Source organism: Plecotus auritus, assembly GCF_963455305.1.
Source record: "Plecotus auritus genome assembly, chromosome: 4".
Lineage (NCBI taxonomy): Eukaryota > Metazoa > Chordata > Mammalia > Chiroptera > Vespertilionidae > Plecotus > Plecotus auritus.
The window spans coordinates 78,447,396-78,474,110 of record NC_137775.1 but is presented as its reverse complement, the minus strand read 5'-3'; the positions used below and the strand labels follow the sequence as shown (position 1 = coordinate 78,474,110).

Below are 26,715 nucleotides of genomic sequence, written 5' to 3'. Positions count from 1 at the left end.
AGAAAGGGAGTGGACTGATAATTCTCAGGGGTAAAGGGGTATGGGGGGGGGTTCAGGAAGAGACTGGACAAAAATCATACACCTATGGATGAGGACAGTTGGGGGGAGGTAAGGGTAGAAAGTGGGGTGGGAACTGGGTGGAGCGGAGCTATGGGGGGAAAAAGGAGAAACAATTGTAATAATCTGAATAAAGATTTATTTTAAAAATAAATAAATAAATAAATAAATAAATAAATTTATTGATTTCAGAGAGGAAGAAAGAGGGAGAGAGAAACATCAGTGTTGAGAGAGAATCATTAATCGGCTGCCTCCCGCCTCCCCACCCCACGCCCCCTTACTGGGGATGGAGCCTGCAGCCCTAGCTGTGTGCCCTGACTGGGAATTGAACCTTGACTTCCTGATTCATAGGTTGAAGCTCAATCATTGAGCCCCACTGGACAGGCAGATGTCTTAGAACTTTTGCTATTACAAACAAACCTGTGATAAATATTTTTCATAAAACTTCTTACAGATTAAATTATGTCCTCAGGATAAATCCTTGCAATGACAACAACTGAATTGAAAGATACGAGAATTTTTGGCCTCTAGCCATATAACGCTTTCTTTCCAAGAGTATTACCAAAGAACTCTTCCTACCTGCAATCCATTAAAGTAAATGTCTCACTGACCTTTTACCAGCACATTAGGAGAAACTTAAATACAAGTTTTGCCCAGACATTTAAATGTTTTAGATATTTACATACAGCTCTTGCGGAACACAACAGGCGGGTTTCTCGTTCTCAATTTGCCTCTAAATTTCTCAAACTGACTAGGTAGAAAAGCAACTGAAGTCAGTAAATCACTTGGAGGAAATGTAGAAAATAGCAAATATTATGCAATAATTATTACAAGCATAGGTAAGTTTGGTCAGATGGTAGGTTTGTATAGATACAGAAAAAAACAGGAATCTAAGATATAAAAGACTTTTCCAACTTGAATTCTTTTCAAAACCTTTGACAATTGTTGATGTGTAAAAAAAGGTTTTTGTAAGGTGTTATGTGAGAAAAAATTAAAAACAAAACAATAGTTGAATATAAGTGGACTATTTTATTGACTGCTTTTTGAATGTGAACATTGTAAAAAGGTCAACTATTTTATTTCACAAAGGTAATAATTGAATATAAATATATATATATATATATATATATATATATATATATATATATATATATTAATCCTCACCCAAGGACATTTTTCCATTGCTTTTAGAGTGGAAGGGAGGAGGGGAGAGAGAGAAAAACATCTATGTGAGAGAGACACATGGATTGGTTGCCTCCCACAGGTGCCAGCAACCGAGGTACATGACCTTGTCCAGGAATCCAACTGGGTGACCCTTACTTAGGTTCTTGGGCCAAAGCTCTAACCAAACCGGCCAGGGCATGAACACCTTTTAAAAGTACATTTTAAAATCGTGATCTGGGGCTTAGTGATCAGGTTAGCTAGGCCTCAGCTTCCTGTCCTATTGGGCCCTGGGATCTCCAGCTTTGCCCCTTTTCTTCAAGCTAACCTGGAGACTGGAGCGCTAGTCCTCAATTTTCTTCCCAGGTTGTATTACATGCTGGGGAGCCCTTGAGTAATGTACAATACATCAGATTCCCTTCCTGATCTCAGACTTCCGCTAAAGCTCCACGTTCCTGGCCTTTTGCAAAAAAGAAAAACTCAGAAATTAGTTCCCATCACCATCTTTAAGTGACCTTCACTTCCATAACAATACAAAACCCAACTCGAAACCTCCTTCACATCTCTATTAAATGGAACCAAGCCCACCCACCGATCAGTGGAACTGCTGTGACGTCACCGCGGAGAAACGCATGCGCTGTGCCTTGAGGCCCTTTTCCGCTCTTTTCCAACGAAGCTCGGCGTCCTCGGGTGCGACGAGAGAACTACAATTCCCAGCGTCCTATGCGGTGCGGGAGAAGGAAGGTCGGGACTGTGGTAAAGAGGCTCCGCAGGATAGCGGGCCCGAGCTGGCCGCTCCTCCTTCTGAAGCGGTTTTGCACCTCTTTCTGCCCGCGGCGTCGGCGTCGTCGGCGCTCACGCAGGGGCGGGTCACGGCGGCGCAAAGCGGGGCTGGGCGGGAAGGGAGGTCGTGGCGGTGTCGGCGGCAGGGACAACAGCCACAGCGGCGGCCACAGGGACAGCAGCAGCGGTGGTGCTGTCAGTGAGGCCGTCGGAGAAATGGGAGACCCAGGGCCGGAGGTGAGTGGGGGGACCGCGAAGGGTTTTGTGTTTTGTTGGCTGAGGCCTGGTGCTCGGCCGCAGCCGCGGGGCGATGCTCTCGGCGTCTCGGCCGAGCCGGCGTTCGCGATCTTGCAGGTCTGAGCAGGAACCAGCAGCAACAATGGCCGCCCCGGCCCCTGGCCGGGCCCCGAGCTCCTTGTTGTTGCTGCTCCGCCGACAGGCCTGCTCCTCAGCAGGGGGCCTGCATCCCTCATCCTTAAGCGGATGGGGAATCCGGACGGGCCCGTAGCTGGTTTTCGCCGTCTGGTCCTTGCTTCTCCACGTATGCAGAGGCATAATCCGACTCCATGGAGTTCTGTTCTTAGTCGGGTTTGCGTGGAATTGTGTCCTTAAGTTTCTTTTGAAGCTCTTCCTTTTTCGTTCCTTTTGGGGAAATCTCTTCCTGCAAGTACATGGCTGTGTAGATAAGCGTGTTTTGGCTTATTTTTTTAGATAATAGAATCTGTCCCTGCAGCTGGGCCTGGGGCATCTGAGTCCACAACGGATGAAAATGAAGATGACATTCAGTTTGTGAGTGTAAGTAGCAACATTTCGGGTTTTTCAGAGTCAAAGACTGCGTGGTAAGCGGTTATGTGACTACACCTCACCTGTTCATTCATCATCCAACAAATATGTATGCATGTCTGATGGGTACTAGACAGTGTGGAGCAGAGGGTTAGGAAATTGAGCAACCACGGTGGCCATCACAAAGACGGTTGGCCAGAGGACGAGTTGTACCCTTAATCACTCTTCTCCTGCCTTCACGGAGGGCCATTTTATACTCTGGCTAGGCAAAGTTCTGCTCTCTTAAGACTGTATTGAAATGGGTCAGGAGGATCTTCTAAGAGGAGACACACAGGTGAGGGAGAAGGGACAGCTAATGACGAGGAAGGATGTAGAAAACAAGGAGGTTTGTAAGAACTCAAAACCTGAGCTTCATAACATGGAAGCAGCTAGCTTGAAGGTGTCACAAATCTCTGAGGTCATGATATTACAGCATAGTACAGTTGATGTTCATAATGCAGATACTTGCATCACCAGGAACTTACTGTATTTTCTGAGTTTATTTCCTTTGAGACAGTTTTCAAGCATTAGTAGTAATACATGTACATTCCTGGGCCTCACTCTGGACCTATTGAGTCAGAATTTGAAGGTGGGGGTCTAGGAATCTTCATTTTGGAAAAATGCAAGGATAGACAAATCTCTGAACCACACTTTAAAGCATTGGTTTAGGGAAAAAGTGGGTCTGATGTATTTTGGGGTGATTTTCACCCAAAATGGTTAACGTATGACAAGGGCTCTGCTTAGAGAATACCTCTAAAGTACCCTTTGAATACTGTAGTTGAGGTTTGTTATTAAAGGTGTATAATTTTTCTTTAACAGAGTATGTGACATGTATTTGTGTTTGTTTGGGACAACTTTGTAAAACTGGTTATTAAACAATATTCTATAGTATCACAACATTAGGGCCATTGTGAGGGTCCATTGTTGTATTGTGTTTTAATGGGTTGGTGTAGGAGTCTTTCACAAGAGCATTTGTGGCTTTTTCTCCAGTGCTAGTGTATATGGTACTCTTTTTCATTTTAAACTTTAGTTTCATTTTAAACTAAACTCGTGGGAGGTTAGAAGAATTGTATCCTGCCCCCAGTCACTGTGACTGAAGTATGCTTGGAAACAGAATTCTCTGGCTCTTTAGGACAAATATTTCAGGTTCTTCCTGAGTATTGATATATTTGTGAATGGAGAGTACTTATCTTGATATGTCGTGCAAATATAAGTAAGAATGACACATAATTCTTTATGTGCTACAGGCTTACTTTGAAAGTCACAGATGGAATCTATTAAAATAAGATTTCAAAAATATTTTTTGTGGTACTCTGGGATGAAGAATTGTAGCTTGTGACTAATATAAGCTTATATTCAGTTGAAGTTTAACTCGTAAGTTTTATTTTAAATGTAGAGAATCTCATATCTTTAATCAGAATAAAAAATATACAATCAGTTTTGTGTATCTAGCTTGACACAACTTATATTTATTCCTGTTTTCAACTATAGATTCAAAGGTTTGATAGTTCTAAATGGACAGATGAATTGTATGTGTCAAGTACAGTTATAATACTAGTAGAAACCTATTCAACATTCCCTCTGCCTTTGTAGTGATAACACTAAATGACAATGATACCTGAATTCTATTTTAAAATACATTTAGAGACAGACTCTTCTACTTCTTTCTGTGACCCAATCTTATCCTCTAGGACCTAGGTAATGCTTATCCAGTTAAATAATAAACAGTTCCCTGGTTAACTTAAGATTAATTCAGATACAGAAAAGAGCATTATGATGTCATTTCTTGATTTATTCTGGTTTGGATTTCTTAGTTTGCTGTTAATTAATTTAATTTTCTAATCTTTGATCCACATGATGGCACATCATTCTTTCTGTGGTTTGCAAACATAGAATCTGAAACTAAACAGCATGCTGAAGGAAAGGAAAAATATAGATGTAGAGGTCCAAAATGACCCCTTTCATTTATATTTTATTGAAATTAACATTGAACTCAATTCATAAGTGTACTGTTAGACTTCTGCAAAGCCAGTACACCTGTGTAAACAGTGCTCAAATCAAGAAACAGAATGTTACCCTAACAAAAACTTTTCATTTAGGTCTTTTTCTCTCATTTTCTGTTTAGGTTAGTAACATGACTCTTTTTTTCAGCCATCTTTATGTCTTTTTTTGAAACTGGGTATTTTAATTTACTCACAGAAAACTGTTTAGCCTAGAAGCCCATGACATGCTTTTTCATGTGCTACTCTAGATACAAAGGTATAAAAACTGCGGAGGCACCTATCATAAACTTGAGAACAGCACATCAGCCTTGGCCGGTTTTGCTCCATGGTTAGAGCATCAGCCCTGGCTCTGAATGGTCACAGGTTCGATTTTCGGTCAAGGACTCATACCTCCATTGCCGTTTGATCTCCAGCCCCAGTTGAGGCATGTTGTGCGGGAGACAACCAATCAACTTCAGTGTTTCTCCCTCTCTCCCTCCCTTCTCTGTTTCCCTCACTTCCCCCTCTATCCCTTCCACTCTCTAAAAATCGATGGAAAAAATATCATAAGGTAAGGATTAAAAAAAAAAAAAAAAGAATAGCACATGAGATTTATGTTTCAGCCAAGATTATTGGCTTAATGTGGAATTGTTGAACCTGTGGAAATAGTGAAAGAAACTGAGGTATAATTTCATAAATAACTTGAGCACATAGTTCAAGGGATATTTCACCAGCAGTAGAATGGGTCATAGGCAAAAAAAAAAAAAAAATAGGATATCTTTTGTCTGGGTGTCTTAAGGGTTATAATTAGCTTAATAAAAATAATGTTGGAGCTCATAATATGCAAAGTCATGAATTAAGCACCTTGGAGCTGTACATATTAATTGGAAATACATTTTACCCAAAAATATCAGTATTTTAGTGTGGGACAAGAAATAGGAGATGAGAACTATATAAATCTAGTACAAAGTTCTTTTATAAAAAATACATGGTGCTATCACCAGAAAAAAAGTCCTTTAGTTTATTACTTTGCCATATGTGGTATTTGTATGTGTTTAAAAGGTTCTTTTGAGAAGAAATAAGGAAAGGCATCAAAATTAGAAAAGCAGTATTTTGTGTAGTTGTGGAAGATAAGATTTTTTTTTTTTTTTTTTTGCAAGTGGGAGAGGAAAGGATGGGCTAGATAGTATAGATCTCGAATTGTGGACTACATTTGAACTTAAAGTAGGCAATTGGGAACCATTTGAAATTTTTGAACTCAGCAGGACTGAAGAAGTAAACTATGCCCCTGACTTACCTATATGGAAAAAACACACAAATGAATTATTTAGATTTTTAGATTAGATTTTTGCATCTGTGGTTAAATCCATATTTGTTTTAGACTGAGGTAAGCTTTTTTTGTGTGTATATCTTACTGTATTGACAACACTTTCCAGTTAGTTGGCAATTGGTGTTTTGGATTTGTGTGAGAATCAATTTTCTAATAACAAATTAAACCTTTCTTTATTTGAAAAATTTTTGTTTTTAAACTTAGATTATTAATTCAACTGTGTTCCTAATCTGTTTTGCTTGTACCTGTGCTTTTGCTCCTAAATTGTGTGGCCTTGGAAGTACAACCCTGTGATTTGGTATTGGTACAGAGGAGATGAGAATGACAGTTTACTAGTTGATGTATGGAGCATATTCAAATAAAATACCTTGTAAATGGAGGACCACATGCATGTATATGTGTTAAGGATATAAGCAGTCATTATAAATATTATAAATTATTTTCTCTTGGTCTTTGTGCTTTAAACATTACTTCTTTGGGGGAGTTAATTTATTTTTTGGTCAGTGTTATGAGTTATTCAGAGTTGGGGATAATAGCAGGTAGTCCTTTTTCTCTTATTGAAAAGTATCTTATCTCAGAAACTTAGGTAATAAGCATGGATTTAAAAATATTATGTATCGAACTAGCCATTTTGGCTCAGTGGATAGAGGGTTAGCCTTCGGACTGAAGGGTTCCCGGTTCGATTCTGGTCAAGGGCACATGGCCCGGGTTGTTGTGGGGTGTGCAGGAGACAGCCGATCAATGATTCTCTCTCATCATTGATATTTCTCTCTCTCTCTCCCTCTCCCTTTCTCTCTGAAATCAATAAAAATATATATTAAAAAATAAAACACACCACTATTTAAAAAATTATGTATATTTTGAACTACTTCAGAGTTTCATTGGGCACACAGACAATTATGTGTTTAGAGAACCAGGTATATACCTCACTTAGTTTTCTCATTTGTTAAATTGGATAATAGTAATTCAGTATCTCACCTTGTCAAGTAATTGTGAGAACTCAATAAAATCATGTGCATGAAAAGTTTAGCACAATCCCTATACAGGGCAGGATACAAATGTTACTGATTAGCAGAAAAATAAATGGGGTACTAAAATGTTTTGATTCCCTTATTATGGTGGAAGTTTTTCTATATCCACTGTGGAAATTAGAGTATTTGTTTATAAAGTAATCTTTTCCTTTGGGGTACTTCTCTTATTTTTCAACTCAGCCTCTTTGTCTTTTTGGAAGTCTCAGACACTTGTCTTTCTACGATTCTATCACTTACAGCTCCATAATTATTGGTTGAGTAATGAATAGGTATCCTAATGACTCCTGCTTTTTCTCACTTCTGGATTACCTATCCTGATTTCTTTTTTTTTTTAATTTAATAAATCTTTATTGTTCATATTATTACAATTGTTCCTCTTTTTTCCCCCCATAGCTCCCCTCCACCCGGTTCCCACCCCACCCTCTGCCCTTACCTCCCCCCCACTGTCCTCATCCATAGGTGTACGCTTTTTGTCCAGTCTCTTCCCGCACCCCCCACACCCTTTTCCCCCAAGAATTGTCAGTCCACTCCCTTTCTATGCCCCTGATTCTATTATATTCACCAGTTTATTCTGTTCATCAGATTTTTTATTCACTTGGTTTTTAGATTCACTTGATGATAGACATGTATTTGTTGTTCATAATTTTTATCTTTACCTTTTTCTTCTTCTTAATTAATGTGAATTATATGAAGTTGCCATTGCTTAGTTGTGCATATCAGTCCAATGATTCACTCCAGTAGTAAATTTCTGGTAGTTTTCTCTCGTCTGTTTTCATTTCTGCCTCTTCTACTATTTCTTGACTTATATTTTAATCCTATTTGTGACCATTTTTCATTATTCTGTTTTTTTCTGCCCATTCTGCTTTTTGCTTTGTGCCTGTTACTTTCTTTCATCTCCCTTATTTCTTTACCTACTATCTGTTTGTGGAAATTCTGTCCCTACCTCAGTTTTTCTGGTAACCTGAGGACTTTCTTGGTGTGCTATTTCTGTGGGCATGTAATAAAAATTTTTAATGCAAATTTCTTGAATAGTGCAAACTCAGATAATTATATGAGCAGTATAAGCTATTTTTATCTCCTCTACTTCCTTCTTAGATTAATTGTATGATTTTGATGATCTTTATACCAGTGGTAGGTTTTAGTCTTAAAGTAGGTGATGTACCTCTGTTGACAATACATTGGAGAATATCTGTCGCTCTTTTCCTCCTTTTTAAACTTCCATTTTTATAGCTTAGCAAAAATCCCAATTACTTTGTTCCATGATACCTGCCCAAAAGTTTTGCTCTCTGGATCACTACCTACCTGCAAGGATAGTAATTTTCTGCTTGCAGAGAAGTTGTAGCCCAGGGAGAGAAACAAGCTGTCTTTTAGACTGGATGCTTCTTTCAGGAAGAGGATCTTTAACTATATCTTAGCCTCTGTCTCCAGACTCTAGAATCTTTTTCTGTTAGTTTTTTCATCGAATTAATCACTTTGGCTTGCCAACAGTCAGCTTTCTCTATCCTAAGAAATCTTTCCTTCAGCCATATTCTCCTCCTATGTTCCTTCCTCTTGTTATCAACGTACTAGATTTTTTTTAAAATTTAAATTCTTCATTATTTAAAGTATTACATAAGTCTCCCTTTTCCCCCATTGACCTCTCTCCGGCCACCCCCATCCCCCCCTAGATTTTTTTTTTTAAGAATACTCTCTACTCATGTCCTTTACTGCCTTATTTTCTGCTTAATTTTTAGAGAATGGCTTCTGTACTCACTACTTTCTTGATAGTTGCTCTCTCAAAATCTTGTTGCCAAATTCAGTGACTTTTTTTTGGTGTTTTGGGTCACATTTAGCATTGATAACTTTTCATTGAGGTTCACTTTAGCTTCTTCGAATTTATGCATTCCTGATTTCTTTTCCAATCTCTGATTACTCATATAGCTCTTCTTCCTGAATCCTAAAATTCTAGCATTTCCTCAAGAGCCTCCTTGAATTCTTCTTTGTCCTCTTTGCTTTTTTTCTTTGGCTACATCATAGTTTCAATTTAAAGCTACAGTTAATAGGCTTTTAGGGAGCCACTCCCCAATCTCTATTCTCAGTTATTTCATACATCCAAATTACAGGCCTGCATTTCCAGCTCTCTGCCAAATACCTCTGTACCATTGGCATATCACACCATTACGTACAAAAGAATATCAGCATTGTGTTTCTGTATTCCAAATCTTTATTAATGGCATTAGTATCCTTCTAGTTACCCAAGCTTGAAACCTTAGGGGACCACTTTTTTATTTCTAGTTGTTGTTGGGATTTTGTTTGCCAATCTGTGCTCCCCACCCTCCCCTCTCCATTATACCCATATATTCTCTTCTATATGCACCACCACACTATTCTTGCTGTCACCATTACTTTAGTTCTGCATTTTTTTTTTTTTTCAAATTTTTATTAAGGTATTATATGTGTACATATCTTACCATTGCCCCCCCCACCCCACTCCCATACATGCCCTCACCCCCCAATGTTTTGCATCCGTTGGTTAGTCTTATATAGTTCTGCATTTTTACGTGTCTGGACTGGTTAATTATTCTGCCTTTCTCACTCTTTATACTTCTTTATGTGATTTATCTTAAAGCACAAGTCTCATATGTTATTCCCATGTTAGTTTTTATTCTCTTTTGCCTATAGAATAAAATCAAGGCTTTTAAGCCTAGCATTCAAGGCCTGGTTTATGATAGAGTCAGTATGGATGGAAAGAAAGGATGGAGAAGAATTAGGTTTAATGTTTGACTCTTTAGAAGCGGGCGATAAAGCTGAGCTCTTGGTCAAAGAACTCCATGATTTTGAGTGTGGATATCTAACAAACCATTGATACCCATCACATTTGAAAAGTACTGGCTCATAATATCTGTGTCCTTATAGCTTGTTTCTGTATTAATTGACATAGTCCCAATACTCTTACCAGGGTTTAGGCTCCTCCTCCTAGGCCTCGCCATCACTTCTTTTTCTCGTCATCATTTCTTTTTATTTTTTTAATTTCATTTTACTGATTTTTCACAGAGAGGAAGGGAGAGGGATAGAGAGTTAGAAACATCAATGAGAGAGAAACATCAATCAGCTGCCTCCTGCACACCCCCTACTGGGGATGTGCCCGCAACCAAAGTACATGCCCTTGACTGGAATCGAGCCTGGGACCCTTGAGTCCACAGGCCGACACTCTATCCACCGAGCCAAACCAGTTAGGGCTCGTCGTCATTTCTTATTCATGTACACACTCTGAATATTTTTCTCTGCATTCTGATTATTTTCTGCCAGCCATAAGGAATTCAGAGGAATTCCTGCCAATCCCAATAAACATTATTTAAAATGCTAGTTTAGTTTGAGTAACTCTTTATGACTTGTTAATTTGCTCAATTCTTTCCTAGGAAGGACCATTAAGACCTGTTCTTGAATATATTGATTTGGTCAGCAGTGATGATGAAGAGCCTAGCACCTCTCATAGTGATGTAAGTACATTATATTTGATTTGTATTTCTTTACTTCTGTCATTTACTAGGCATTCTCTAAAGAGAATTATCAGATCAGTGATGGTTGTGTTTATTGCTTTAGAGCAGTGGTCGGCAAACCGTGGCTTGCGAGCCACATGCGGCTCTTTGGCCCCTTGAGTGTACCTCAATCAGATTGAGGACGTTTTTAGCAAAGGCCAGCTTAGGAGTACCCTAATTAAGTTAATAACAATGTACCTACCTATATAGTTTAAGTTTAAAAAATTTGGCTCTCAAAAGAAATTTCAATTGTTGTACTGTTGATATTTGGCTCTGTTGACTAATGAGTTTGCCGACTACTGCTTTAGAGGATGGCCCATTTCTGTTAGGATGGGCCATATAGGTAGTCCAAGGAGTCCTTTGCCCAGAATATCTCCTACTTTTAGTTTTGTTTCTTCACTTTCACTGAGGGTGTGAAAGGATGACACGACACAGGAAAGTTCTAAGCCTTGGTGATGATATTTGATAAAAGGGAAATGGAAAAAAAACTGCAAGCTTTTTGGCTCCTTGTGTCCTTCTCCTTTCCTATTTCTCTTCAGGTGCCCTATAGAACTGGATCCTTTTCATCCAGAACCATGTAGACACAGAAAATTTGTTTTATCTTGGAAGAAAGGATATGTAAAGATCCTTTAGAAAATGGCATGTAGGAAGGGTTATAGGTGATATATTACTTTAGACATCATATCTTTTAACCTCTTCTATCCCCCATATTTGGAGTTTTCTCTCTTGTGATTTTTTTTGGTTGTGGGTTTAACCCTTTAATACTTACCTTACTTTGAGAGCCAAAGTAGCTGAGCCCTTTGTAGCGCTCTTGTCCTACATTTGTTGTAGCCGAAATTGCTATTAATGGGCTATTTTCTTGGTGGATTACAGAACTCCTTGGTCTTGTTTAAGGTGGCCAGAAGCTTCTGCTCTGTAATAAAAGAGGATTGAGACTTGGACTTGGAATAAAAATATCTAGGTTTTAGTCTCAGCTTTACTCCTAATTAATTCTATGATTTTGGATAAATTAAGTAGCTTTTTAAACTTAGTTTCTTTATCAAATAAAAATAGTACCTACCTCACAGGGTTGTTGTGAGGATGAAATGAGGTAACAAAAATATATTTGAGCTCTTTGAAAACTACAAACTATAAAGTAGGACTATGCAACTGGAAAGCTTTGTTATTCGTGGAGAGTGAATGGGAGAATTTTTAAAGGGGCTTAAAAGTGATTCTACAATGGAGGACTTTTTTAAAAAAACTTTTTTTTTTTTCCTCAGTGGGACTTACCCCGAGTGTTCTCTGCAGTTATTAGCTCCTTCTTATTGTCTTAAATATATTGTATGGGATTTTTTTTTTTAATTGTTATCACCAATGGTCTTACCACCTCTTATCCTAGCATGGGACCAAGCAGCTGGCTAGGATGGCATCACTTGAACTGGGCTTGTTTATATTCTCTTTTTTCAGGGACAGAGTGCCAGATTAATGCCAGTAGTTGGTATTGGGTCTTTAAGAAAGTGAAGCTTGTGGAATTGATTCTTGTGATCCCTTGCTGACCAATAGTGGATTGCATCATTCATTATTTTAATTATAGTAATTTTTAAAAATTGAATTCTACTTACTGGACATGCATCTCTGCACTTGAAAGTTAACATATTAAAAGCATTTTTTTTTCTTCCTTGGTTTTCTTGTTCATGTGGATAACCCAGAGAATGCCTGAGTCTAAGGTGCCATCCTCTGAGAATCATCGCCCAGAAATGTGCTCTAGCTGCAATGTTCCTCTTCCCATTGGAGACAACAGCTCCTCTGGGAGTTGTACCAGCAGTCCACAGAGGATAGTTTCTCAACCTTCTTCTGTTGAGAACCCATTGGAGAACCAAAAAAATGATCAAAATAATTCAGATTTTAAGATCTCTGAGACAGATACACTTAAACCATCACAAAATTATCAGAATCTGCCTTCATCTCCACTTCTGGTCCCCCAAGAATCTTTGGCCTCTTCACAGGTCAAGGAGGATTTACCTCCAGAGTCTTCAGCTTCACAGCATGGACAGGATGCCATCCTTTATCTCCAGACACAAGTGGCTGAGATGTCCCGAGTGATACGTGATCTGCAGTCCAGGAGTTGTTTCAGATTTCATCATTCTAGGCCAAGTGAGAATTCCTCAGTTCCTTGGGACATCACCTCCAAGGAAGAGAATTTATCCACAGTTGAAGAAGAAGTAGACTGCAAATCTCCCTCAGCTGATGACAAAGGACAGCCAGCTGATCCCAGTCAGACCAGTTTCACAGGTCTTTTGAAGAGAATGGAACAGAGAGGTGTTATAAAGAGAGTAACATTACAGTCTGAAGCAGAGTCATGTGATGGGAAACCTGATTATGTGACTTCTAAAAAACGTCTGGTTCCTCCGCTGCATCCTCTTCTGAGAATTGCCACCACTGAGGTTTTTAAAGACCCTGCTGATTGCCATCCTTCTTCTTTCATGGGACACAGGGTATATCCTGTGGCCAAGGATACCTCTCCTTTTCAACCAAATCCTCCAGCTGAGGGTCCCATTGTAGAAGCATTAGAGCATAGCAAAAGAGGAAGCACAACATCTCTTCTAGACTCTACCTCAAAGGAAATGGAGGTCATGGGTTGTAGATTTTACCATGCTGCTTCCATTGCAGCCCGAGCTGCTAGCTACATGGCCTATATGACTCAATATCAGCGTAAACTCTGGGAAGACATGGAGGATCTGGTCCATGACCCAGAGTTTGATCGTGGAAAAGCAAGATGTATAATATCTGATGGTATGGATGCAGGCCTTTGGCAGCTTTGTACTACTAGGGACATAATGGACTCTGTAGTCAGAGTTATGGCAATGGCAGTAGACTACAGAAGGCAAGCCTGGCTCCGACTTACATCTCTCACTAAGAAAACCCAGGAGAAGATCTCACACTTGCCCTTTGATGGCACTTCCCTCTTTGGACAAGATGTGAATGCTGTTGTTGCAGAAGAAAACAGTATAAAAGAAAATGAGTATAAAGACCACAACAAATATTATAACCAACATCGATACTTTTATAGTCATGATCAGAAAGCACATTATCACAATAGAGGGTACTCCAAAGGGGATTGGTACAAACCTCGAAACCACCCCTATAGATATAGAAAAAAGGGAGAATCTCCAGAACGCCATGGGTACAAGAATTAATAACCTGTTTGTTTAGCTGTATAGCCATCCAACATCCTAAGTATTTTACTTGCTCTTCCTAACTTAAACATATCTACATGTAGGAGGTCACCTCAAAAACTGAATGCATGTATGGAATTGCTTTAGCTTACATTTAAATTCTAGACTGTTGAATGAAGTATATAATAAAATTAGGCTTATTGACCAAGTGAGCAGTGGAGACTTTTCATCTAAGTAGGGTTGGACAAAGATTTACCATTATTTCTGATTCAAAGTAAGTACAGAGGAAGGTACTCAGGATTCGGAATCCTCTTGTGATCAAAGAAAAATATAAAGATTTATTCCTCAGGAAAATCTTGCTGGTAAATTGAGGACCAGCAGATTTATGGCCTGGAAATAGCCCACTACTTACCAGATCTCTGTTTAACACAGAGGCAAATCCTTCATTTTTTGGTTATCAGTGCTTCCTTGTTCAGGCTTTGCTTGTCAGATCTTTACGAAATGACAAATCTTTTTATATCAGGATGAACTCACTGAGTGCATACAACTCAAGCTCTGTGAGACTTCAAAATCAACCATGAAGCTGTATATCAAGAACTGGAATTCAAGTCAAATTTTGCCAAATCTAGTTTGCTTCCAGTGGGATGACTAGATGTTAGAGGCCTACAGTGGGCACCAGCTGGAAAAAGACTTTTCTACCTATAATGTCTAGAAATTTCACAGTTAACTATCCTATCTTCATCAAGACTGATTGCTATCATACCATTACCACTCCAAGTTACATATGAGAGCATTCTTAGTTGTTGTCACTTACAAGCATCTGACCTATCAAACTCGTATCAGTCACCAAGCTGTGAGACCCAGTAATGGTGTTCTCTCAGGATAATCTGGACCTTTCACCAAGATGACCTTCTTAAACCTACCTTCTAAACAGTTAAATTTTTTGAGCTTGATAATTCATCACACTTTAAATACAAAACAAGATATGTATATTAGTGACTGGAAATAAAGGATGTTACACCATCCAGGCATGCAAATATGAACTCTAAAAAGAGCAAGAATTCCAAACATGCCTGACAATCCAGTTCTCTTACTGTAATAAAGAGGAATGCCATCAATTGATGCTATTGAGAAATCCATAAGTTTTAGACTATAAATGTTGATGTAGTAAAGAGAACATCTCACACAGTTCTGTTTCTGGATATCTATTTAAATGATGTATCCTTTAATGATTTCTTAAAAATCTGAAATCAAGACTTCAGTGACATGTTCTTTGTTTATTGTTCCTTTAAACTAGTTAGACTTTTACCATGAGAGACGACCTTGATTTAAATAATAGTTCTCCACTATCCTGGAACTAGCAGCAGATACCTCAAATCCTCAAATACATGTCTCACAGTATCTTTTCAATCTCAAGGGAGTGGCTGTACTGTATACCAGCCCTTAGATCCTTGTCTTCGCAGCATGACTTCAGAAATGGAGAAAATTGTCAAGTTTGAGGGGTCTGAATACATGACCCAGTATTACTTGCTTGGCAGCCAAAATAGTTTTTTTTAATTGACAGACTTATAACTTTGTAACTTGTTTGTCAAACATCTACATCTTTTTATCTGCTTAATCGAAATATTTTGGGTCTACTGTTAGTGGAATATAACACTGTTTTAGGATTCATGTGGTTTCAATTTCTTGCCATAGTTCTTGCACAATGGTAATTGACGGTTTTCCTAGAGCCCCACTTTTTAATAATTTATTGGAATCTCATTCTTTCTCTCCATCATAACTATATTCAGCACCATATTTGTGCTATAGAGGTTGAAGAGGCAAAAAATCCCTACTTGAAAGAAGTTATTTACTTAGATACTTCGTGCGTATTGTTTCAGGCCTATTTGTAGATTAAGTCTAAACTACAGTCTTGAGATCATCATCTTGCAAGTTTGGCCATATCTACGGTTCATATTTACCTTTATATTTCTGAATTTCCACAAAGTTTTACTTCTGCTACTTTAGATCCATGCCAGTGCTATAGGAACTGTCTTTCATATTGAACTCTAGAAGAGCATTAATTAACTGCCTATAAAGAAACAGGAGCCTAAGAAATCATACAAAGATTTTAATAATACATGATATGTACTACACCAATTAAGTAGTCTTATGTGCCATCAACATGGGACTACAGTTTTTTCTGTGAAAGGACTAGTCACTGGAGAGAGAGACCTTGGAACTGTTCTGTATGTCTGCACATAGGTGTTCCAAATTAGCTAAGGCTACTTCAGACTGCTCCCACTTTTCCTTTCCTTTCCTTGAATTAAATTCTCGGCCACAAACTTGATTTTTGAGGTACTCTTATTTTCCAGAAACAAAGCCAAACTAAATGATGCTTTAAGTATGATTTTCTGAAATTGTGTTGGCACTTCTGCTTAATATGCTCCTCCTTTGTAATTTTTTCTTGTGGTTAAAAGAAGACAACCTAAAATTTACCACCTTAACCATTTTTAAGTGTATAGTTCAGTAGTAGTGTTAGCTATATGTACATTGTTGTGTGTAGCTCCTCCTTTCTTAAATATTTCTAAAACAGCATTGCTATTCTCTTTCTCCTATGTTATGTTGCTCAGTAATAAAGCTGAAAACATTGCTTTATCACTCTCTAATTGCTATGTCCAAGTCTCTCCAGGGGATTTTCCTACAAGTAAAAAGGTATTTAGAAATTACTGAATTTTGGTAATCAAGTAGGTAACTTCTGAAGGGATTTGACAATTGAGTGGGGGTAGGGACAAAATGCTATAGTGTTGGGACAGTTTGTAGTTATAGATTTGTTTCTTGACTACAGAAGAAACATCCTTAACCTGTTTGATTTTTGTTATTTTAAAATCTTTCCCTGGCATACTTGAATGATGATGGTGTTATGAAACTAAAAATGAGGACCTGGTCTAGGGAGACAACCCCAGTAGCGTATGGAACTCATAATTAGATAAGTTTTCATATTGTGCCTGTGATGTGCAGAGCCTGTGACAAAATTCTCCATTAGGCTAACCTCTTACATTTAAACACTTAGGTTTTCTGGGAGGCCTTGGAATAATTGTAAGTTAATAATTTGGTATTCTCAAAAGGGATGTATCTAATGATCCTTTTTCTTCAAAATGTTATTTCTTGACTAGACATAAAATATATGTGGACACAATATGATTTCTTGTAGTTACTGTGTATGGAGAAATACTGTTTCCATTAATTGTTATATGAAGTGCCTTTTTAAATTTCACACATGTTTAAAAGTTAACATTTTGATGTCTTGCATATGTTGCTGGTGATAAGTGAATTTTGTACGTGATTTTTAATCTTGTAGTTTATTCATTTGTACAATTAATTGCACTATCTAAATGTACTCTCCTTCTGAATGTTTTTTTTTTTTAGTAGCACTGTTTATCCATTTCAGAAGGTTGTAGAGTATGTCCCTCCTTTATTTAAATTACTTCACAATAGTACATTTTAGTTAATAGTGATTGGCTCAGTTTTTTGGGCATTAAGGCAGCTTTGTTTTCTATCTGTAGATTGTAGGCTTTCTGATTGAGTCATTTGTCTCCTATCTAGCCATGGTAACACAACTTATATTTGACATTAGGAAAAAGTAGTAAATTTGCTGACACTTTATCTTTCTATTTTTTCTGTGTGACAGCTTCCTTATCATTGTAATTGCAATTTAAACTTTTTAAAATTGTGTGGCAGCTTCTTTATCAGTATAATTTCATTATTTACTTAGTCCTCAAAATTGCATTTGAGGGGAGCATAAACTCTTTCAGGCTACTTGGATACTATTTAGTATATCACATTAGTACTGTACTGAGTGATCTGATGAGTAATGTCTTTGAGGTCCCAATACATACAGGACAAACTCAATTACCAAATACAAGGAGGTTGGAATAGGCACAGTCCAGAATCCCTTCTAGTTATAAAATTGGATACAGAGTTGAATGACATGATGAACAGCATTAAATGCCACATTCAGTATTCTTGAGGATGTAATTGATTGGGATTCTAATGAAGGGCCGAAATTATGGATTAGATCTTTGTAGAAAGACTTAAAGATCGCAATAACTGAAAACTTTTTAAAAATGAGGCATATTTTGCCCATGACTTGCACTATTTAGGTTCCCTCATATTTTGAAATTTATAATTTTTTTACCTAATGTTAACCACAAGTCCAATTGTCATACCTGTATGCATCGGCCAGATCCATTCTATATAGTTTTTCATTAGTGGATACACTTAACAAAAATATACAGGTGGAAGTTATCAGTAAGCTGATGATCACTGCATTGAATGAAAATATTTTAGATATTTTTTTCAGATAGAACAAGTTTTGTAAGCCATTAAAATGTCCTTAACGGAATTTCCCTTCCTGGGTGAATGATGAGAATATTGTTTTATTAAATCTTTTTTCTCTTATTGATTAGTGGAATGATATTTTTGTACTACTTTGTCTTTTCATTTGCTTGATTTTATATAATGAAAACTTTTTTATAGTAGTGTTTGGTACCATTGAAGTATCTTATTACTGGAAATTACGTTTGCTTCCAGTTAGCTATCACTGGAAGCAATCACAGTCCAACCATGACCTTTTGATGGTAGCATATCAGTTAGTTCATTCTTTGTATTGATCTTTTCTTCTTCTTTATGTAACCTCTTTCTACAATGTTATCTGATCTTCTCTTAATCTCTCCGATGTAGATTATATTTTTCTTTCTACTCATAGAACTAGCCAGGATTTTGATGTGGCTTTATGTTTGTATTTTTAAATACAATGCCTTCAGCATTATTGTAAGAGATTTTCTAGTTTTCTCTTATAATGTCTTTAAAAAAAAAGTAGCGAGTCCATTCTCTTAAACTACTCCCTATCTATTGAACCTTCATTGGTTTTTAATGCTTTCTTGTTTAATGGTAGTATTATTTTCTCATTTCTATATATTCTTCACACAAATGTATTATTACATATAGCTTATGGTCAATTGCATCTTTTCTCTATAAAGATTTTAGTCCTTTCACCATGAATTTATAGTACAGTTCTGAGATGTGTACTGTATCTTAAAGTTAGCCAGTTTTCTCTAGGTATTAAGGGCTTTACTGGTTTTGTTGAGGTAACTGTCCATTTCAAATGGTTTATTAGACTTTCTGATGCCTTGTTAAGAATTCAACAAGAGTTCTCAGGTTGTCTGTACTTTTAGGACTTAGGAACTCTCTCAAGTTGTATTGAGTTTTCAGATATTCCTGAATATATTCCTTGGTAGAGGTGAAGTAAGTGCTTTATATCTTGTAATAATTTTAAAATTTTTCTTCTGACCTTAAACATTTCAAGGGTTATTATGAGTTTTGTTAGTTGTCCCTTTATTAGACTAACTTTGAGATGCTATTTTTCCCCCCAGGAGCTATCATATGCTTTCTGTTGTTGTTTTTCCCCCCTGGCCCATAAGAGTGGTTCTATCATAGCATTCAATTTTAAGGGCTACAATTAGACCTCTTGTTAACTCCCATTTTTATTTATGATGACTGTTTCACAATACTTTCATTTATAAAGTAGTAATGTGCTAAAATAACTAGTTGGTTTGTGGTCAGCTTTATCTGTACTTACTTTAATTAGTGACGCAACAATGATGTAAACAATGGGGGGAAACAATTTTTGTCACCAGTTTTAAATTTTCAGTTCTATTTTTAAAACATTCATTTACATTAAGCTTCCTGCTGTTAGGTGTGCAGACCATTCCTTTCTGTATTGGGTAGAATATAGTTAATTTGTAATAGTCTCATTTAGAATCTGAGCACAGAGTTGTATGCATGTTGGACTTTGTTTAATAGCTTGTAACAGCACCTATTTTCTTTTACTTTTGGCAAAAATATATTTTGATAGAGCTTGGAAGCACCTTGATAGCCTTGAGTCTAATTGTCATCTGCCTGAGAAGGAAGTAGAGGAGAGAAACTTCACTTATAGAACTTATATTTACTAGACTGCTAGTTGCAAGGCACTTGAGGTAGACATTCACCCTTATTTTGCAGATGAGGAAATGAAATTTACCAATAAGCCACTTGCTCAAGCAGTGGAACTGAGCTTTGAATTCTATTCCTTCATAGTCTCAAGTCAACATTGTACTAGGCTGCCTCCCCGTGTTTTTCAAGGTCCCACTCAAATCTTACCTCTCTGATTAGCTAATTTGAGATATACTAATCTTTGTCTTCCATGATATACACTAATCTTTGATATATACTAGTATTTGTAATTGTCTGTACTCTCAACCCTTAGTATTTGATGCCTTATATTAACTAATTCCTGGTTATTTTGCTTGTCAGATAAAAAACCCTAACATCTTAGTTTTCCCATTGAAGTTTTACTGTACTAGACTAAGATTATCCTTGATGCATAGTCATTGGCTTCTCTTTTATATGTTGCTTATTTGCATCGTATTTATTTTTAGCACTGATTGTTTAAGTCAGGGGTGGGGAAAGTCTGGCCCTGGGACCATATAAGGCTATGAAATAATTTAGTCTGGCCCTGCCAAGGCATTAGGGGTGAATTAATTAAATGTTTGGCCAAATAAAGCAGTCTAATTTTTAAGTTGGTAATTTTATATGGCCCGAGACTGATGTTATAAATATCCAAATGGTCTGTGGCAGAAAAAAGGTTCTCCACCCCTGGTTTAAGTAATGGTCTTACTGCTTTTTTTTTTCTTTGTTCTTTTTTTGTTTGTTACACCCATTTTGTTTGAGATATACACTTAAACATTTTTTTTTACTGGTAACTTGAGGATATTGGCTTAATGGAAGGAAGGTAGAATGATGCAAAGCACATGGTATTTGAATTCCAAACACCTTGACCTGAGTATTAACAAGTCACTTATTTTCTGAGCCTCTGTTTTTCTACTTTCAAGTGAGGTAATGCCTAGAAGTACTTTGAAAACTCGAAAGCCCAATATAGATTTTCTTCAGTAGTTCTGCTATTTCTGTCCATATTGGTAGATTTTTTATTACTGTGGGATGGTATTGGATATAAATACAGATACACTTTAAGATGTATTTAATAGCATGTAATAGTTTCGTGTCATCAGATCATGTTCCTCTTGTTTTCAGTTTTTTAAGGCTGAAATCAACTATATTGCAAGCCCAGCAATGGACTGTCATTGAAAGACATTTAAAGTAAAATAGTCTCTTTTCTCAAGAGCAAGCTAAGAAATGTTCATAATAAAAAATAAGAAAAAATTAAAGAGAATGTAGAATGAAGAGCTAGGATATGTAGGTACGTGTATACAATTTTTGATGGATGGTATTTTGTCATTTTGTGTCAGTGTTGAAACAATAATCTTTTTATTTGTTAAACATCTCTTTCAATAATTGCCATGTGCAGGCAGGTACTGAGGAATGTCTGGGGATGCTGGGAGTTAACACATTGTAGGCCAGTAATTTTATTGCTAGCTTTACCCAGTGGCCAGATAAGTTTCTATTGAACGAGTACAAAAAATGTTTTACATAAATGTTAAAGGCATGCTTTAAAATTAAATACCCATTGCATTTTGAAGTTATTTATTACATGTGCTTACAAGCTAATATCTTTTTAAAGTATGATTGGCTACGAGCCTTAGAACAGAAAACATGAGAATTCTCGTGATCCGTCTGCAATGTGTTAAGAGATGTTATATTAAGAGAAAGGAATACCAATACAGTGTAATTATCCTGTTTAGAGGAATGCCTGTGATGAAGTTGGGACAAAAGAGAGATTTATCTGGAGGGTCAAGGAAGCTTTTCTTACCAAATTCTTGAGCTGAAGTTTGGAACACGATCAGAAAAGGGTTAGTTGGACTAGTGGAGAATAGGAGCAAGGCAATCGGGTGAAGGAATCAGTGTGTGCAGGGCATGGGAACATTGTGTTTCTGGTTTCAGAATTGTAAGAAACAGCCCTTAAGAGGCCAGAATTGGAGGAGATTAAGCTGAAGGAAGAGGATACATTACCCATGAAAACATTGGTTCCTATCTATTCAGAGTATACTGTTTGTGTAGCCTTTACTTGTAGAAAGTAAAGTCTGTCTAGAGGTTGATTTGTACTGTAGTCCACTGTAGACATCTAGAGCAATTATTTTTCTTCCTGAGCTGAGCCAAAGGAGAGCTCTCAATCAATGCACCCCTAGCCCTAGGGACAGCTCAAGCATTGAAATAGAACTGAGAGAGTGGTAGAGAATAGCTTTGAAGATGAACAGGATAATGTCCCTGAAGTGGAATGTGACATCCCATTATGGGTGTATAGTTGCATACTTTAGGATCGTCTATTGGCAGTATATCCTCAGAGTAGCTAAATGTGGGTAATTTCCCTGTGTATTGGCTTACAGATCATTTGTGGGTGGACTTGGGGAAAATGAAGAAATTTCTAAGAAAGTTGCTTCATTGTAGTTATGAGGTATTGTATTGAAGGAAGGACCTGTGAACTTCGTGCAAGTGGTATCTCCAGCAGCACACAAAGCACATTTTGTCAACTTCTTGTTGGTTTTTTTCTCTGGTTTGTTTTTCTTGCTGCTTTTGTCACTTTCACCTATTCTCTCTGCATAATTCATCCTTTTTTTTTTTTCCTGTGCCAGAGGTAGAGCAGTGGCACTCAGGATTGAAATGATGTAACTCTGCTTTGCTTTGCTTTGCTTTATATTCAGAGATATTTTTTAATTCCTTTAAGTTCCAAAGTTAAATTTATTTATTTATTTTTGTCCTATACTGAAGGAGAATCAAAGTCATCCTTCCGAGGGGGGATTTTTATACATATAGATATTGGCAGTTTACCCAAAAGACAATACAGGAAGAATCTTATTTAACAGGCTCAATGGTACTAGCCTTCTTAACTTACTAAATTACTTTACAGAATGGGGTATAGCTGTATGTATGTTTTAAAATTTGTTCATATAAAGTAGATGGAAAAAAAAAGTAGATGTTCTGTGTACTTTGTATTTGTAAACAATAACCATTTGGAGTAGGAAGGAGATTGCTTTGTACAAAAGGCTTGTTTCCTGGTTCCAAAGCTTTGCTGCTGGAGATGGTAAATAAATATTGTACTGCTTTGCTGTGTTTATTTCTTCTGCTTTATCTGTATTTGAATATAAAATTCTTGAGGAAAATTGTTGCTTTTCAAAATGTTTTTTGGGATGTGACTTGAATTCACGAGTTGGGCAGAAGAAACTTCTGGTAAACAGCACTTCTAAGGGTGCAAACTTCAGACCAAACTACGGACCAAAGTTTTAGGATGGGCAATTTAACTTTGTATGAAGTAATGCAATTTCAGGAATTCTGTTCAAGTGCACTAGTCAGATGGATAATACAATTTGCAAAGTTAATTTATGCCACTTTTGCAGTTAGTTGGTTGCCCCGTTGAGCTTTTTTAAAATTGGGATCCCTTACATAGAAGATAAAGATGTAGGAGGGAATAGTCATCCTCCAATTGGTGCTCCTCTGACTAATCAGTGCCAGCTGACACTCAAGATATCCTATCCTATATAATAAAAGGCTAATATGCAAATCGACTGAACAGCAGAACGACTGTTCACTATGATGCGCACTGACCACCAGGGGGCAGATGCTCAATGCAGGAGCTGCCCCCTGGTGGTCAGTGCGCTCCCATGGGGGAGCGCTGCTCAGCCAGAAGCCGGGCTCACAGCGGGCAAGCACAGCAGTGGTGGCAGGAGCTTCTCCCACCTCTGTGGCAGCGCTAAGGTTTTCTGACTGACAGTTTAGGCCCACTCCCCAGTAAGCCATCAGTCAGATATCTCCCGAGGACTCCCGGACTGCAAGAGGGCTCAGGCTGGGCTGAGGGACTCCCCAGAGTGCACGATTTTTGTGCACTGGGCCTCTAGTAACAATATAAATAAACCTCTGCCTTGTATTGTTTTATCTATATTCCCTCTCCCTTTCTTCATCACCCTCCTTCTTCCTATAAGTTTCATCTTTTTTTATTCCTGGCTTTTTTAGTAGCCAAAAAGTGCCTTGGTGAGTCAGGGAACCGGGTTGTTACATCACTTCTCTGGATAATAACTATTTTTACAGAGTATTTTCTCGTAGAGAATATCACCTGGTATGGTCATAGAGCAGAATTATTCTATTTCACAGAGTAGTCCAGTGACTGTATTCATATTATTCATTAAAAAATGCTTAATTTTTATCATTTTTGTTAGTTACTCAAGAACTGAAGTATTTTTTAGAGATTAGTAATAATAATTTTAAAATATAAATCAATTGCCTATCATAAAAAAGCCACAAAATGATCTATCGCGCCATAGCCGGTTTGGCTCAGTAGATAGAGCATTGGCCTGTGGACTGAAGGGTCCGGGTTCAATTCGGGTCAAGGGCGCATGCCTGGGTTGCGGGCTCAATCCCCAGTAGGGGGTGTGCAGGAGGAAGCTAATCAATGATTCTCATCATTGATGTTTGTGTCTTCCTTTCCCTTCCTCTCTGAAATCAATAAAAATATATTTTAAAAAATAATCCACTGCAACAAGCTGTTATAAAATGATAATTTCTCCTGTACAAGACCTACTTTTTAGTACTGAGTTTCTAGAGATTGCTTTACAAAAGCAGAATTGCTACTTATATCCTCTATTTTCTTTGATTTGATCTTGGCAAATATTTCTAGAAAACCGATTTAGCTAGTTATGGCAATAGCAAATGACTTAGAGGCTCAACTTTTGGGTGAGCTGATGAGTGGAAAGTAAAGTGAAAGATCTGCCTGTATTTAATATTTGAGAAAATTTGGATGCAGAAATTCTTACCAAAATATTACCAAACTAAATTCTACAGTAGATTGAAAGGATCATACAACATAATCAAATGGGATTTATTTTGGGGATGTAAGGATTTGCAAATCAATCCACATGAACACCACAGTGACAAAATTAAGGATAAAAATCATATACAGAAAAAGTTTTTGACAAAATTCAACATACGTTTATTGTAAAAACCCTAAACAAAGTGGGTATAGAGAGAATAGAATGTACTTCAGCATAATTAAGGCCATATATGATAACCCCCCAGGTAACATAATTAACAGTGAAAAGTTGAAAGCTTTTCCTCTGAGATTAGGAACAAGACAAGGATGCCACTTCTATTCAACACTAGAGGCCTGATGTATGAAATTCGTGAAAGGGGCTCGGCCCTCGCAGCCCCAGTTTCATCTGGAAGATCGTCTGGACGATTATTCTGCTGTTCAGTCTAATTAGCATATTAGCTCTTTATTATATAGGATAGTATTGGAAGTCTTAGCCAGGGCAATTAGACCAGCAAAGAAAAGGCATCCAACTGGAGATAGGAAAGGAAGAAGTAAAACTCACAATTTGCAGATGATATAATACTATATAGATGGCCCCTGATTTAAGATGGTTTTACTTACTATATTTTGACTTTAGGATGGTGTGAAATTGATACACATTCAGTAAAAACTGGCTGGGCTAAGCCATGTTTGGTAGGTTAAGTGTATTAAATGCATCTTTTACTTATAATTTTATCCACTTAAGATGAGTTGATTGGGACATAACCCCATTATAAGTCAGGGAACATCTATATATTGAAAATCCTAAAGACTCCAGCAAAAAACAGGACTAATAAATGAATTCATTAAAGTTGCAGGATAAAAAGTTAATATACAGCCCTGGCTGGTTTGGTTCAGTGGATAGAGCGTTGGCCTGCGGACTGTAAGGGTCCCAGGTTCGATTCCGGTCAGGGGCATGTACCTTGGTTGCGGGCACATCCCCAGTGGGGGGTGTGCAGGAGGCAGCTGATTGATGTTTCTCTCTCATTGATGTTTCTAACTCTCTATCCGTGTCCCTTCCTCTCTGTAAAAAATCAATAAAATATATTAAAAAAAAAGTTAATATACAGAAGTTTTATACACTAATAACGAACTATCAGAAGAAATTAAGAAAATTCCATTTATAATTGCATCAAAAAGAATAAAATACATAGGTATATATTTAACCAGGGAGATGAAAGACCTCTATACTGAAAAGTATAAGACATTGGTGAAAGAAATTAAAGAAGGCACAAATAAATGAACAGGTAATTTCGTGCACATGTATGGGAAGAATTAATATTATTAAAATGTCCATAGTATCCAGTGCATACACATATTCAATGCAATTCTTATCAAAATTCAAACAGCATTTTTCACAGAACTAGAACAAATCTAAAATTTGTATGGAACCACAAAATACCTCGAATAGCCAAAGCAATCTTGAAAAAGAACAAGTTAGAGACAGCATACTTTCTGATTTCATAGTATATTACAAAGCTGTAATAATCAAAGAGTATGGTTTTGGCATAAAAACAGATACATAGATCAATGGAACCAAATAGCCCAGAAATAAACCCACACATATATGGTCAATTAATTTATGACAAAAAATAATTTCTTCAATAAGTGGTAGTAGGAAAACTGGACAGCAACATGCAAAAGAAATGAAACTAGACCACTATCTTACACCATGCACAAAAATTAATTCAAAATGTTTGATTACAGACTTGAATGTAAGACCTGAAACCATAAAACTCCTAGAAGGAAACAGGCTCCTTGACATCAGTCTTGGCATTTACTTTCTGATCTGACTCCAAAAGCAAAAATAAACAAGTGGGACTATATCAAACTAAAAAGTTGCACAGCAAAGGAAACCATCAAAATGAAAAGGCAGTCTACTGAATTGGAGAAGATATTTGCAAATTATATGTTCAATAAGGGGTTAATATCCAAAATGTATAAATAACTAGCAAAAACCACCAATTCAATTAAAAATGGACAGAGGATATGAACACTTTTCAAAGAAGGCTTAAGGATGAACAACAGCCACACTAAAAAATGTTCAACATCACTATCAGGGA

The 26,715-nt window shown here is 37.2% G+C and overlaps 1 protein-coding gene across 4 annotated transcripts in view; it reads left to right on the top strand.

Annotated features, from left to right (window-relative positions):
* Positions 1-1,874: 1,874 nt before the first annotated feature.
* The window catches only part of ZNF451 (zinc finger protein 451), a 102,588-nt gene continuing 77,747 nt past the window's right edge, over positions 1,875-26,715 (top strand). For 2 of the 4 annotated variants that reach the window (XR_013960317.1, XM_080663472.1), the window contains exons 1-3: positions 1,875-2,238; positions 2,713-2,796; positions 10,565-10,645. Coding sequence is in view for 3 of the 4 variants with exons in the window: in XM_080663472.1 (XP_080519598.1) it covers positions 1,942-2,238; positions 2,713-2,796; positions 10,565-10,645 (462 nt within the window). In the remaining variant the exon portion in view is untranslated. Of the gene's footprint in view, positions 2,239-2,712; positions 2,797-10,564; positions 10,646-12,372; positions 16,486-26,715 lie in introns of those variants that run through there. The other 2 variants (XM_080663474.1, XM_080663473.1) reach the window with 2 other exon arrangements.